The following is a 15,282-nucleotide window of genomic DNA, read 5'->3' on the forward strand; positions in this document are numbered from 1 at the left end:
ACTGAAAATGCAGAAATACCCGATAAATGGGCCACTAAGGCGTCTCTGGATGATAAGGGGTATATTTACTAAAGTGCGGGTTTTTAGAAGTGGAGATGTTGCCTGTAACAACCAATCAGACTCTAGCTATTATTTTCCAGAAGGAGCTAGATAAATGATAAGGAGAATCTGATCTACACTTCTAAAAACCTGCACTTTAGTAAATACACCCCTAAGAGTGCTGTTGATCAGAGGTCACCTTCTGTTTTACTCATCTACTATATTACAATTATAATGAGCGTGAATGGACCCCAGAAAGACACATTTATATAAGGATAGTGTGCTGATCTGGTTTTTCAACTACTTCTCCGATTTCTGGAAGCAGAGATTAATGTGGTCATTATTTGATGTAACTCACATTACTGCAACAGAGTAAATGGGAAAGGGTGAAAATGAACCAAATAAATATACAGTATGTACTGAGTACCTAATAGCCTGCATAGGCCATTTATAGGGCAGTAAGTATTGGGGAGGGGGCGCAGACAGAATACCTGCAGGTTATGGAGTTTCATTTAGCATTTAGCATTTTTAGGCGGCAGGTTTAGGCACCCACTGACCGGTCAGCTTGGTCTTCCACCTGATGGCTAGTATGTCATGCTGGGATTTGTAGTTCCATAACAGCTGGCAAGCCACAGGTTGCCTTAGCTTTAGAGTAAAGGTGCCCATCCACTAGCCGATTACACTGTACGATTGCACGATTACAACATCGTAATCGTGCAGTCGCTCAGTAATCGGCCGCAAATCGTGCATCCGAATGTGGGAAACGACCAGCGATGCGCGCTCCCGCTGGTCGTTTCCGACATCAATCATCGGCCGAACATGCATGCCAATCTGCCAATAACGACAGATTGGCCATGTTCGGGGATGATTGATGAACCTACACTGATCGATCAATCGTCCAGTGTAGGCACTGCACCCCCTAGTGGATGGGCACCTTTAGATGTTGAGGTTAGAGAATCTATCAGTACGTATTGTGCTCTCTTGTATATCAGAGCTGTTGGACAAATCCTATCACCGTGCAATCACTAGTGTAGTAATAGTATAGCTGATAAGGTCCATTTCACGTCAGTCTGAAGACTAGCAGTCTGCACCTGTTCATTGCCAGTTGTCTTTGTTAGGATTATAGGAAATCAGCCCTGCTCTGTATACCTCTAGGGACACGGCCTGTAAACACCTGGTAAGGAGCTCACGTACAGGCTCCTTGGTACCAATGTTTGTGCAGCTGTCGCACCTGCCAGGTCCTGCCAGCTGGTCTCTAAGCCAGATTAGAGTGGCAGTGACTCTGTTCATGTGTTCAGGTAACCCAAGATGGGGTCTTTCTAAAACTCAGAGACATATTGACACATTCCAGTCACGTGGTGATGGACAAACATATTCTGTTCCTGGTAAGGAGGAACAGTAATAATAACAACTCACATTTCATTTACACTTTAATTGAGGACAATGAATCTATTGTCATTTGTAGGACTATTTTAAATATCTTGAACTGTTTAGACCAATGACAAAGAGATACTGTACATATGATCTAGTCACCAAACCAATGTCCTCCAGAATGTGTAGCCGATAGTCCTGTGTCCACTGCCGGGACACAGAAATAGCCTCAAACTGAATATGGTGCTTCAAAGAATTCGGGAGAACAGATAGATAGGTCATAAATATACTATGCATATATAATTGGATTCAGTATGATTAACCGGTGGCCGGCGGTTGAAATTCCGACAGCGGCATCCCGGCTGCACTGAAATTTCCAATCGTCCCCAGGTAAGTATTCTCTAACCTATTCTACTCCCTAACCCTAACCTCCCCCTTCCCCTAGCCTAAACGTAACCTCCCGGGGGGGGTGCCTAACCCTAAATCCCCCCCCCGGGAACCCTAAACCCCCCCCGCATCTGTCTGCAGCTGTCGCCCGGCTTACTTTCAATCCGTAAGCCGGGTGTCGGGCTCCCGGCATAGGGAAAATGACAGGCATCGGGATTTCGACATCTGTCATTTAACCCTTGCCAGGATTATACAGTCGGGAAGCCGGCAGTCGGGATTCCGTCCATCGGCTTCCCGACTGTTTCCCATATATATATCTATACCAGGATGTAGTCAGCATCCCAGCGTGCGCGATGCCGACGGTCTGAATACCGGCGCCGAAATCGCAACAGGACGGGATCCCAGCACCAGTATCCCGACCGCCGGAATCCTGAAGGTAAGTATTGGGGTGTTAGGGGGAGATTAGGTTTTCGGTGCGGGATTAGTGTTAGGCACTAGGGGGAGGGTTAGGCATTGGGGAGGGAGTGTTAGGTTTAGGGTGCATGGAGGGGGAGGTTAGGTTTAGGATCTAGGCGGGGAGGTTAGGTTTAGGCACCGGGGAGGGGGGGTTAGGGTAGGGGTTAGAAAAACACCTGTCTTCCCTATGGGTGTCGCGATTCTGGCATGTCGCTACGCCGCTGTCGGTATTCTGACCAGCGGCATCCCCGACAGCCGGGATTTCATACCCAATCCATCTGTACCATGTAACATTCAAACACAGTGAAAGTGACGTTTTAGAAAACGTATGTACAACAGGTGCTCACATCACATGACAGTATATGATGACGTTCCTATATGATGTGTTTTGTCCAATATGTACTGTACGCAATAATAATGATAAAAAGAGAAACAGAACCAAATACATTTATGTACATAATAACTCAAGTTCTGCCTCTAAATAAATCCTACTCATCAGATAAAGGTGAAAAGCTTTCAATGTGTCCTTTGTGATTTCCCAATTTCCCCGATCATGGAGCCATTGGACAAGATGTGCTCAGAAAGAAATAGTGTAAATTACATAATGGAAAAAGTATGTGCAAGTGAGATAAAGGGATTATACCCACCTAAAACAGATTCTGAAATGCCCTTCTAATAAAAGAAATTCCATTATCCATTGCTTACCAAACATGGTTCTTTATTTTACAGTAGACAATAACGTCCTGGTAATGTAACTTATTACAATATACAGTAGATTACTAAGGAAGACTTCACTCACATTCTGTAAGATAAAATATGATGTGGGTTTAGGAAAAGTTTATCAACCTATAGAAATGATCCTTTTAATTCCAGAAACAGCTGAATTCTTACAAACGCTACATCAACGCGTTTCGCAGGATCTTCACCTGCTTCATCAGGAAGTAAAACTTTGCAAGAATTTGTTTATAGCTATTAATTAAAACTGCAGAGAGGATGTTCACAATAAATAAAACATCCTGTACTCAGTTACACTTTCCTATCTCCTCACTCCCCTCCCCTGCTCAGCCTCTGCAGGTATAAGGAGGATCAACTTAGAGATGTAGAAAATGTTAATATGGTGCAGGTATGTATATTTTTGGTGTGTATGTGTTTACAAAGTTTGTTGTTACTACAAGTTTCTGAATTTTAGGTGTATTTTGTATAACAACTGACCTTTGTTAAAAAAATTGTGGGTCCCAAAGACCCCTCACTTTAAAAATGGGGGTCCTACTCCACCACTCTTAGGGCCTCATCACTTATTATGGGAGGGGGAGGGCAGGCAGCAGTTGGGACAGTGGTGGGGGCAGGTAGCAGTTGGGATAGAGGGAGTTAATGGCAAGCAGCTGTTGGTGTAGAGCTGGGGGGAAGGCTGGGAGAAGTTGGGGTAGAGCTTGGGGGTAGAGGGGAGTAGAGCTTGGGATAGAGGAGAGGAAGGGTAGGCAGTGCTGGGGTAGGAAGGAGGTAAGGGTAGATAGCAGCTGGGTCAGTACTTGGGGCAAGAAGGATTAGGGGCAGGCTGTGCTGGGGGTAGGGAGGGGGCAAGGTGGAGTTTAGAGGCTGGCAGTGCTGGGGGTAGGGAGGGGAAAGGGTAGATAGCAGCTTAAAGTAGTAATAGTAGCAACTGTAATAGTAGCAGCTTTTATTTATTTCAAATACTCCAGGACAGCCATGTCATATGGGGATAACTCCCTTGTACCAACACATGTTTTGTATGATGTATGTTGTTTTGCCAAGTGACTTTTAGCTATGCTTCCATGATATCTGAGATATTATACATTCAGGGTAATCTTTGGTATCTGCAATATAAAGGTTTATACGGTCTTCTAACCCCAAGTGGGCACTACGTCCCCGATCATATGTAAACATGCTGCTATGTGAGGGTACACGTGCTCTAATGATGACAGCTGGTGACAGCTGGTGAGAGCTGAGAGCACCAGGCTGCAGATAGCGCCATCTCTGGTGAAATGTGATTCAAACTATATTACAAAAAGCTTATTACTGGAAAATGATTGGGCTTTGATGGACATACAGTAGCGATAACATTGATCGTGCTCCAATTCCTAATGTTTAGGCCAAACATTATTCCTTGGTAATGTTACACTAGTGTTCTGCCAAGTTATATTTTTTTTAATGATAAATTGGCCTCTTGATGGCACTATACCATGTCTGCGGATTACAGTAGGTTCCTTATTGTTATTCTAGCAGAGCTTCCACTTATATAGCCAAATACATGTATTTAGAAATGTAATTGTCTTGAATAAGTCATGCCCATAGGATTTACGGAGTATTTATTAAAGTATACGCCAACACCTGCTGTAGATGTTTCATGGATGATTATACGGGAGTATATAAATTGTACAGAAAACCGGCTATGTTACTGAGTGCAGTGTTCCACGCCTCAGTTGTTTACTCCAATAAAATGACTTCCCTCCTATTTTCCCCACAGGTCATCAGTGTGACATCACAGGACGAGCTTGCACAAGATGTCCGCACGTTGTATCCTTGGCGACCACGGGACATATTGGCTAGTAAGATGCAAAGGTTTAAAAGAGCCTGGGTGATTCCGACAATATCCGTCTCTGAGAATTTAAGAAACATCCCCTCACAAGTGGTGCAGGTAAGGAACATGAGGTTTGTCAAGCTCTAATATGAGGAGAGGAGAGGAATCTCGTATGACAAAGAGTTCAAATGTAATAGCCCATGAAACGGCACTATTCCAGCCACATGGTCACTAGATTTAAAGCGGCAATTACTTTAAAGGCAAAACCAGCTTTGTTTTGCCTTTAAAGTAATTGCCACTTTAATTCTAGTCACTATCTCGCCATAATTTTGCCGGCCCCAGCGAATCACAGGCTATTAAAGTGTTTAGAGCTGATATCATTTAAAAAAAAATCTATAAATAATTTATCTACTTTGCATTTTACTGAATGTCAGAACAGCTGAAAAATAATTGAGAAGGGTCAGACTGCACACTTCCATACAAATGGGAAAGTCTTGCCTGCATACTTACCAATCATTGTACATGGGTCATTCCATGTCAAGTGGAGCAATTTTGAAGATCATCCCCCACCTGCTCAGTCGGTGACAGTTGCACCCACCCCCACTTTGAGGGCAATAGTTTTGCTACATATTGTGAACTAAAATTTCCCCAATGTTATTCTGACGACATATATGGAGATGGGCAGGTGGGGACCCCTGGACATGGAATGACCCGCATTGAGGTCTATAAGACACACTGGACCATCCACATCACCTACATTATAGGAGGATATGAAAATACAAGTATACATTGTTACCTTCATCGTCTGCATGCTATAGCCAGTTGTATAATGCAGACTATATATCAATAAAGGTTAATAAATAAATAGCATATATCAGAGCTATAACTAGACTTTTTGGTGCTCTGTGCCAGAGAAAGCATTGGCGCCCCCCCTTCCTCCCTCTCCATTTTTTAAATAAGGACATAAGATAGTGCACCTGAAAAAAGGCCATGGCCTCATGGGGAAGGGCCAGGGAAGAGATAGGGGAGACCAGGAGATGCTGGGGATAAAAGAAGAGGAAGCTACAAGTGAGAATGATAATAAACAGGAAAATTCACAGGTCCAAACAGAGCCACCTGCCCTGCGGTGCCCTGTGCCATGGCACTGGTCGCACTACCCTAGTTACGGCCCTGGCATATATCAGTAACATAAATATTCATACAACCCAGTACTGTTGCATGCCAATATCAAATACCCATTTATATCTTTAACAGATTATTCCTTTTTTCATTTTTTTTTTTAAATATTGCTTTAATTTGTTTAGTTCAAGCTCAGAATGATGTGGTTTTATGAAAATCATAATATATCTAGGACATGATTTACTTGAGATGTTTGTATAGTGAGATCACAACCATTGTTCTGAGACCCCACAAGTGGTGGCAAACAATCAATTGTATTGCATATACAATAACCATAGGACCCCAACAGAACTATTCTGTGCCCACATGTTGGGTTCCTGCGCACAGACTGTGCACCTCTAATATAGACTGTATCTATACATATGAAAAGTTGCCTGATACAATAGTCGTCTGCTGCCACCTAGTGGACTTAGCTGATGTAACATGTGATGATAGATTAAAATAAAGTCACTTTTCTGAATATTGTGTTGTTTGTGCTCTTCTTCCAGATTAAGTCAGACAAGAAGCACCTAGGTAGCATTATATACAGCATCAAGGGCCCAGGTGTTGATGAGGAACCCAAAGGAATATTTTCCATTAATAAAACAACTGGAATCGTGTACCTGAACGCAGTGCTGGATCGCGAGACCACTGAGCGCTTTAAGGTAGTACATATATGTATATCCTGCGGCAGTCACTGCTAGTATGTGAATCAAGCTTTATATTACATGTAGATCAATGGTGACTGGACAGAAGCAATTCCAAACACACTGATTGTACTGCTTCCGGTCCCAAACCCCGTTATTCCCTATAGTGGCAGATTGTGATGTTGATTCTGAGTAGGGAGCAAAGCAAAAAACAGCACCTGGACAAACAATGCTGCACTGCAGGTGGGGGTGATATAAAATGTGCAGAGTGATTAGATGTGGGAGGAGTGTGTCCATACTCAGATCTAAATTGCAGTGTAACAATAAAGCTGCCCAGTATTTGTGGGCTACATGCAAAACCAGCCAGTATTTACCCCACATGCAGAAATTATTTATTTATTTATTAACAGTTTCTTATATAGCGCAGCATATTCCGTTGCGATTTACAATTGGAAACATAAATAGAACAGAACTGGGTAATAAAACACAGATATATAGGTAGGAAGGCCCTGCTCATAAGCTTACAATCTATAGAGAAATAGGCATTGATACACAAGGATAGGTGCTATATATTGCAATTTTGGTCCAGCCAGAATGCACAGTTTCTTGGTGGGCTGCATGATCCAATCACACAGGAATGTCGGCCAAATGTCAGGAGTATGTGAAAGAAATACAATGTGTGAGGTTATGTGTGGACTGTGAAAGGGGATGTAATTAGATATGGAAGCTATGAAGGTTATGTGGGTGGTTCTGGAATCTGATAAGCTTGCCTGAAGAGGTGAGTTTTCAGGGAACGTTTGAAGGATTGGAGACTAGAGGAAAGTCTTATTGTGCGTGGTAAGGCATTCCATAGAGTTGGTGCAGCCCTAAGAAAGTCCTGTAACCATGAATGGGAGCAAGTAATGCATGGGGATGAGAGACGCAGATCTTGTGCTGAGCGGAGAGGTCGGGTTAGGAGATATTTTGATATGAGTGAAGAGATGTATGTTGGTGTGGTTTGGTTAATAGCCTTATGTGTAAGTAAAAGTATTTTATATTGAATACGGTAGAAAACCGGCAGCCAATGGAGAGACTGACAGAGCGGGGCAGCAGACGATGAACATTTGGCAAGGAAGATAAGCCTCGCAGCTGCATTCATAGTGGATTGTAATGGCGATAGCCTGTTTTTGGGAAGACCACTAAGGAGACTATTGCAATAGTCAATGCGGGAAATAATGAGTGCATCGATTAGAGTTTTACCAGTGTCTTGTGTGAGATATGGTCGAATTTTAGGATATGTTTTTTAGATGTATGTAACATGATTTTGAGACAGATTGAATGTGGGAAACAAAGGACAGTTCAGAGTAAAGTATGACACCAAGGCAGCGAGTTTGTGGGGCAGGGTGGATTATCGAGTTATCAACAGAGAAATAATATATGTATTCGCACCCCTTGCAGTGCAGCATGGTTTGTTCCAGGTGCAAAGTGACTTGCTCAGCCCCCAACTCAGAAGCAGCTCCTGTGTGTGTTTGCAAAGGATAGAGAATTCCAAGCACATAACATATTCCCTCTCGTCTTCCTCAGCTTTGTGCATTTGCATTGGACAGTGATGGAGTCCCCCTTGAGGACCCTACTGACTTACAGATCGTCGTTCTTGATCAAAATGACAATCGCCCAGTGTTTTTACAGACAGTGTTCAAAGGATATGTGCTGGAGAATGCAATACCTGGTAACTTGGGGCTACATACTGGGAGCTGTTGATATTTGGGGATGGGGGTTCCTCCTGTAAGTCATTACCTAGTGCTCTGGTGCTGCATTGTGTTTTGGACATGAGTAATTGGGGAGGGTAGTGAGTCCATATCAAATCAAGGGGTGTTATGAACTGTCCCATGTGATGGTGGTCTCTCCTCTCTGAGGGGTCAATTTACTAAAGATCGATATTAATCGATTTTTGCTGATTTAAAATTGTCCAACATCGATGTTGCGTTTCTGGGGCTAAATTACACATTTACTAATACTTAAACAAAACAAAAACTTTTAAAAACTGTCAGTAAATGTGTGATTTAGCCCCATAAATACAACATCGATGTTAATCAATTTTTATCAAATTTAAATTGATCAAAATCGAATAAAATTATAAGTCGGGTATAAGACACCATTTTTGGGTCTGTCCATTAATTCAATGGGAGAAAAGTCTTTAAAATTCCAATAGAAATAAGTATTAGAAAATGGGACTGCACAGACATTTAGAACTGAGGGCCCGATTCAGATCTGCTCGCTAGGCTGCGTTCGTTCTTAGCTGGCGAAGTTTTGCAATGTGCGCATGCGCGAACTAGTCCATGCGATCGGGAAGCGTTCGCTTGCTGCACATAGATATCTCGCTAGACTGAGTGACAGGACGAGCCGTTTGTGGGTGGTAACGGGTTGGTCGATGGAAAGGGGGAAGTGGTGGTGCGAACACAGGCATGTCTGAGCGTCTCAACGCTGTTTCAGAGGAATTGATTTACCGCCGGACGCATGTTGGAATCCCGACACCAGCATCCCGGCAGCAGTGGAAATCCTGATTGTCCTCAGGTAATTATTAGCTAAACTAATTCTACCCCCTAACCCTCCCTTAGGGGTACCTAACCCACCCTAATCCCCCTCTAAGAGCTTAAACCTAACCCCCCTTCCCTGCTGCCTAAACCTAACCTCCCAGGGGGGGGTGCCTAACCCTAAGTCCCCCCCGGGAACCCTAAACCTAACCCTCCCCTCCCCCCGCGGCTATCTGTGCTCGGCGTCCCTTCAATTGGGCGTCAGGCTCTCGGCGTATGTCTAATGACAGGCGTCGGCATATCGACGCCTGTCTTTCGACCCTTGCCGGGATATGACAGTCAGGAAGCCGGCTGTCGGCATCAGGTACGCCGACTTCCCGGCTGCACGTCATTTCAGAGGCGTGCATAATTAAGACACAGCGTCATAGTACACGTCACATGGTTGAATTTAACACTGAATCACTCGCAGTGCTTGCGGTAAGGTATGGTCAACCGCAAGAGCTGTGTTCGCTTCCGATGGTTGCATACACATCCTGGAGATGACATGCATAAGTGGGCATCTTAAGACAGGCTGGTGGGCTTCTGCATACACACCGCGATCGCACTCCAAGGCATAGTGGGCGTGCTAATTCCTTGCCGTGCGATCGCCTGCCTTTGCCGGATTTGCATACGCTGGGTGCGTACGAACGCATCTACCGAGCGGGTCTGAATCAAGCCCTGAATCTGCTCTTCTGAGAGGCATCATCTATAACAGAGGAGGCATATAGGTTTTGCCTTTGTACTCTGCATTGTATAATGTTACAGTATGTAGCTGGTTTCACACTACTGCTGCCATTTACGCTAATGAATGCAGCGCGGGTGTGCGTCATATTACACGGGTAGAAAATGATTCCTGTATGAAGAGAATAGCACCCCCCTAGATACTCTTTCTTATGGGAACACAGGGAAATTATATTTATTATATTTTTTCTTTTACTAGAAAAAGAACCGAACTGACCTTTTTTTCTTAAACCCTGAAGAAAAGAATTTAGCAGATTATGGGGGGCCCTTATATATTTGTTCCATCAAAGACATTTTAAGAACATTTTCGGATTCCCCAACTTTTAAAGAATATCCTAAAGAGTATTGTTGCACTAGTGATTCTTAAATTGCCCTTATCCAAAGTTTATTTTCAGGAGTTATGAAACTGTAAATAATAGGGTTATTTCTTAAAGCAATCTTGAGATTTCACGTGTAAATAAATCACCTTCAAACTGTTGCTTAGCAGTGTAAATACGCTCCATTTGCCAAGTAATTGTCACATACCATTTACATTGCTAGGACTGATTGTCCAGTAACACTTTATATGCTGAATTATGTCCCTATGTGCAGTGGTTGGTGGCAAATCGCTACAGGAAAATAACGACTGTGACACCCTGGTTATTAGGGTGATAGGGGAGGAGCTTAGTATAAGCTGTAATAACGCCGTGTCTGACGTTCCCCAGGAACCCTGGTTATGAGGGTGACAGGGGAGGAGTTTAGTATAAGCTGTAATAACGCTGTGTCTGACGTTCCCCAGGAACCCTGGTTATGAGGGTGATAGGGGAGGAGCTTAGTATAAGCTGTAATAACGCCGTGTCTGACGTTCCCCAGGAACGCTGGTTATGAGGGTGACAGGGGAGGAGCTTAGTATAAGCTGTAATAACGCCGTGTCTGACGTTCCCCAGGAACCCTGGTTATTAGGGTGATAAGGGAGGAGTTTAGTATAAGCTGTAATAACGCTGTGTCTGACGTTCCCCAGGAACCCTGGTTATGAGGGTGATAGGGGAGGAGCTTAGTATAAGCTGTAATAACACCATGTCTGACGTTCCCCAGGAACCCTGGTTATGAGGGTGACAGGGGAGGAGTTTAGTATAAGCTGTAATAACGCTGTGTCTGACGTTCCCCAGGAACCCTGGTTATGAGGGTGACAGGGGAGGAGCTTAGTATAAGCTGTAATAACGCCATGTCTGACGTTCCCCAGGAACCCTGGTTATGAGGGTGATAAGGGAGGAGTTTAGTATAAGCTGTAATAACGCCGTGTCTGACGTTCCCCAGGAACCCTGGTTATGAGGGTGACAGGGGAGGAGCTTAGTATAAGCTGTAATAACGCCGTGTCTGACGTTCCCCAGGAACCCTGGTTATGAGGGTGATAGGGGAGGAGCTTAGTATAAGCTGTAATAACGCCGTGTCTGACGTTCCCCAGGAACCCTGGTTATGAGGGTGACAGGGGAGGAGCTTAGTATAAGCTGTAATAACGCTGTGTCTGACGTTCCCCAGGAACCCTGGTTATGAGGGTGATAGGGGAGGAGCTTAGTATAAGCTGTAATAACGCCGTGTCTGACGTTCCCCAGGAACCCTGGTTATGAGGGTGACAGGGGAGGAGCTTAGTATAAGCTGTAATAACGCCGTGTCTGACGTTCCCCAGGAACCCTGGTTATGAGGGTGACAGGGGAGGAGCTTAGTATAAGCTGTAATAACGCTGTGTCTGACGTTCCCCAGGAACCCTGGTTATGAGGGTGATAGGGGAGGAGCTTAGTATAAGCTGTAATAACGCCGTGTCTGACGTTCCCCAGGAACCCTGGTTATGAGGGTGACAGGGGAGGAGCTTAGTATAAGCTGTAATAACGCTGTGTCTGACGTTCCCCAGGAACCCTGGTTATGAGGGTGATAGGGGAGGAGCTTAGTATAAGCTGTAATAACGCCGTGTCTGACGTTCCCCAGGAACCCTGGTTATGAGGGTGACAGGGGAGGAGTTTAGTATAAGCTGTAATAACGCTGTGTCTGACGTTCCCCAGGAACCCTGGTTATGAGGGTGACAGGGGAGGAGCTTAGTATAAGCTGTAATAACGCCATGTCTGACGTTCCCCAGGAACCCTGGTTATGAGGGTGATAAGGGAGGAGTTTAGTATAAGCTGTAATAACGCCGTGTCTGACGTTCCCCAGGAACCCTGGTTATGAGGGTGATAGGGGAGGAGCTTAGTATAAGCTGTAATAACACCATGTCTGACATCCCCCAGGAACCCTGGTTATGAGGGTGACAGGGGAGGAGCTTAGTATAAGCTGTAATAACGCTGTGTCTGACGTTCCCCAGGAACCCTGGTTATGAGGGTGACAGGGGAGGAGCTTAGTATAAGCTGTAATAACACCATGTCTGACGTTCCCCAGGAACCCTGGTTATGAGGGTGATAAGGGAGGAGTTTAGTATAAGCTGTAATAACGCCATGTCTGACGTTCCCCAGGAACCCTGGTTATGAGGGTGATAGGGGAGGAGCTTAGTATAAGCTGTAATAACGCTGTGTCTGACGTTCCCCAGGAACCCTGGTTATGAGGGTGATAGGGGAGGAGCTTAGTATAAGCTGTAATAACGCCGTGTCTGACGTTCCCCAGGAACCCTGGTTATTAGGGTGATAGGGGAGGAGCTTAGTATAAGCTGTAATAACGCCATGTCTGACATCCCCCAGGAACCCTGGTTATTAGGGTGACAGGGGAGGAGCTTAGTATAAGCTGTAATAACGCCGTGTCTGACGTTCCCCAGGAACCCTGGTTATGAGGGTGACAGGGGAGGAGCTTAGTATAAGCTGTAATAACACCATGTCTGACGTTCCCCCAGGAACCCTGGTTATGAGGGTGATAGGGGAGGAGCTTAGTATAAGCTGTAATAACGCCATGTCTGACGTTCCCCAGGAACCCTGGTTATTAGGGTGATAGGGGAGGAGTTTAGTATAAGCTGTAATAACGCTGTGTCTGACGTTCCCCAGGAACCCTGGTTATGAGGGTGACAGGGGAGGAGCTTAGTATAAGCTGTAATAACGCCATGTCTGACATCCCCCAGGAACCCTGGTTATTAGGGTGATAGGGGAGGAGTTTAGTATAAGCTGTAATAACGCCATGTCTGACGTTCCCCAGGAACCCTGGTTATGAGGGTGACAGGGGAGGAGTTTAGTATAAGCTGTAATAACGCTGTGTCTGACGTTCCCCAGGAACTCTGGTTATGAGGGTGACAGGGGAGGAGCTTAGTATAAGCTGTAATAACACCATGTCTGACGTTCCCCAGGAACCCTGGTTATGAGAGTGATAAGGGAGGAGTTTAGTATAAGCTGTAATAACGCCGTGTCTGACGTTCCCCAGGAACCCTGGTTATGAGGGTGATAGGGGAGGAGCTTAGTATAAGCTGTAATAACGCCGTGTCTGACGTTCCCCAGGAACCCGGGTTATGAGGGTGATAGGGGAGGAGCTTAGTATAAGCTGTAATAACACCATGTCTGACATCCCCCAGGAACCCTGGTTATGAGGGTGACAGGGGAGGAGCTTAGTATAAGCTGTAATAACGCTGTGTCTGACGTTCCCCAGGAACCCTGGTTATGAGGGTGACAGGGGAGGAGCTTAGTATAAGCTGTAATAACACCATGTCTGACGTTCCCCAGGAACCCTGGTTATGAGGGTGATAAGGGAGGAGTTTAGTATAAGCTGTAATAACACCATGTCTGACGTTCCCCAGGAACCCTGGTTATGAGGGTGATAAGGGAGGAGTTTAGTATAAGCTGTAATAACGCCATGTCTGACGTTCCCCAGGAACCCTGGTTATGAGGGTGATAGGGGAGGAGCTTAGTATAAGCTGTAATAACGCTGTGTCTGACGTTCCCCAGGAACCCTGGTTATGAGGGTGATAGGGGAGGAGCTTAGTATAAGCTGTAATAACACCATGTCTGACATCCCCCAGGAACCCTGGTTATTAGGGTGACAGGGGAGGAGCTTAGTATAAGCTGTAATAACGCCATGTCTGACGTTCCCCAGGAACCCTGGTTATGAGGGTGACAGGGGAGGAGCTTAGTATAAGCTGTAATAACACCATGTCTGACGTTCCCCCAGGAACCCTGGTTATGAGGGTGATAGGGGAGGAGCTTAGTATAAGCTGTAATAACGCCATGTCTGACGTTCCCCAGGAACCCTGGTTATTAGGGTGATAGGGGAGGAGTTTAGTATAAGCTGTAATAACGCTGTGTCTGACGTTCTCCAGGAACCCTGGTTATGAGGGTGACAGGGGAGGAGCTTAGTATAAGCTGTAATAACGCCATGTCTGACATCCCCCAGGAACCCTGGTTATTAGGGTGATAGGGGAGGAGTTTAGTATAAGCTGTAATAACGCTGTGTCTGACGTTCCCCAGGAACCCTGGTTATGAGGGTGATAGGGGAGGAGCTTAGTATAAGCTGTAATAACACCATGTCTGACGTTCCCCAGGAACCCTGGTTATGAGGGTGATAAGGGAGGAGTTTAGTATAAGCTGTAATAACGCCATGTCTGATGTTCCCCAGGAACCCTGGTTATGAGGGTGATAGGGGAGGAGCTTAGTATAAGCTGTAATAACGCCGTGTCTGACGTTCCCCAGGAACCCTGGTTATTAGGGTGATAGGGGAGGAGTTTAGTATAAGCTGTAATAACGCTGTGTCTGACGTTCCCCAGGAACCCTGGTTATGAGGGTGACAGGGGAGGAGCTTAGTATAAGCTGTAATAACGCCATGTCTGACATCCCCCAGGAACCCTGGTTATTAGGGTGATAGGGGAGGAGTTTAGTATAAGCTGTAATAACGCTGTGTCTGACATCCCCCAGGAACCCTGGTTATGAGGGTGATAGGGGAGGAGTTTAGTATAAGCTGTAATAACGCCATGTCTGACGTTCCCCAGGAACCCTGGTTATGAGGGTGACAGGGGAGGAGCTTAGTATAAGCTGTAATAACGCCGTGTCTGACGTTCCCCAGGAACCCTGGTTATGAGGGTGATAAGGGAGGAGTTTAGTATAAGCTGTAATAACGCCGTGTCTGACGTTCCCCAGGAACCCTGGTTATGAGGGTGACAGGGGAGGAGTTTAGTATAAGCTGTAATAACGCTGTGTCTGACGTTCCCCAGGAACCCTGGTTATGAGGGTGACAGGGGAGGAGCTTAGTATAAGCTGTAATAACACCATGTCTGACGTTCCCCAGGAACCCTGGTTATGAGGGTGATAAGGGAGGAGTTTAGTATAAGCTGTAATAACGCCGTGTCTGACGTTCCCCAGGAACCCTGGTTATGAGGGTGATAGGGGAGGAGCTTAGTATAAGCTGTAATAACGCCGTGTCTGACGTTCCCCAGGAACCCTGGTTATGAGGGTGATAG

General features: G+C 45.4%; 1 protein-coding gene across 2 annotated transcripts in view; it reads left to right on the plus strand.

The window, feature by feature from the left end:
• The window catches only part of CDH15 (cadherin 15), a 60,227-nt gene that overhangs the window by 28,222 nt on the left and 16,723 nt on the right, over positions 1 to 15,282 (plus strand). For both annotated transcript variants that reach the window (XM_088447354.1, XM_088447355.1), the window contains exons 2-4: positions 4,739 to 4,909; positions 6,460 to 6,615; positions 8,161 to 8,305. In XM_088447354.1, coding sequence (XP_088303480.1) covers positions 4,739 to 4,909; positions 6,460 to 6,615; positions 8,161 to 8,305 — 472 coding nt within the window. The remainder of the gene's footprint in view (positions 1 to 4,738; positions 4,910 to 6,459; positions 6,616 to 8,160; positions 8,306 to 15,282) is intronic.

The sequence above is a fragment of the Taudactylus pleione genome, unplaced genomic scaffold, assembly GCF_031769625.1.
Source record: "Taudactylus pleione unplaced genomic scaffold, aTauple2 ptg000430l, whole genome shotgun sequence".
In the NCBI taxonomy this organism is placed as follows: domain Eukaryota; kingdom Metazoa; phylum Chordata; class Amphibia; order Anura; family Myobatrachidae; genus Taudactylus; species Taudactylus pleione.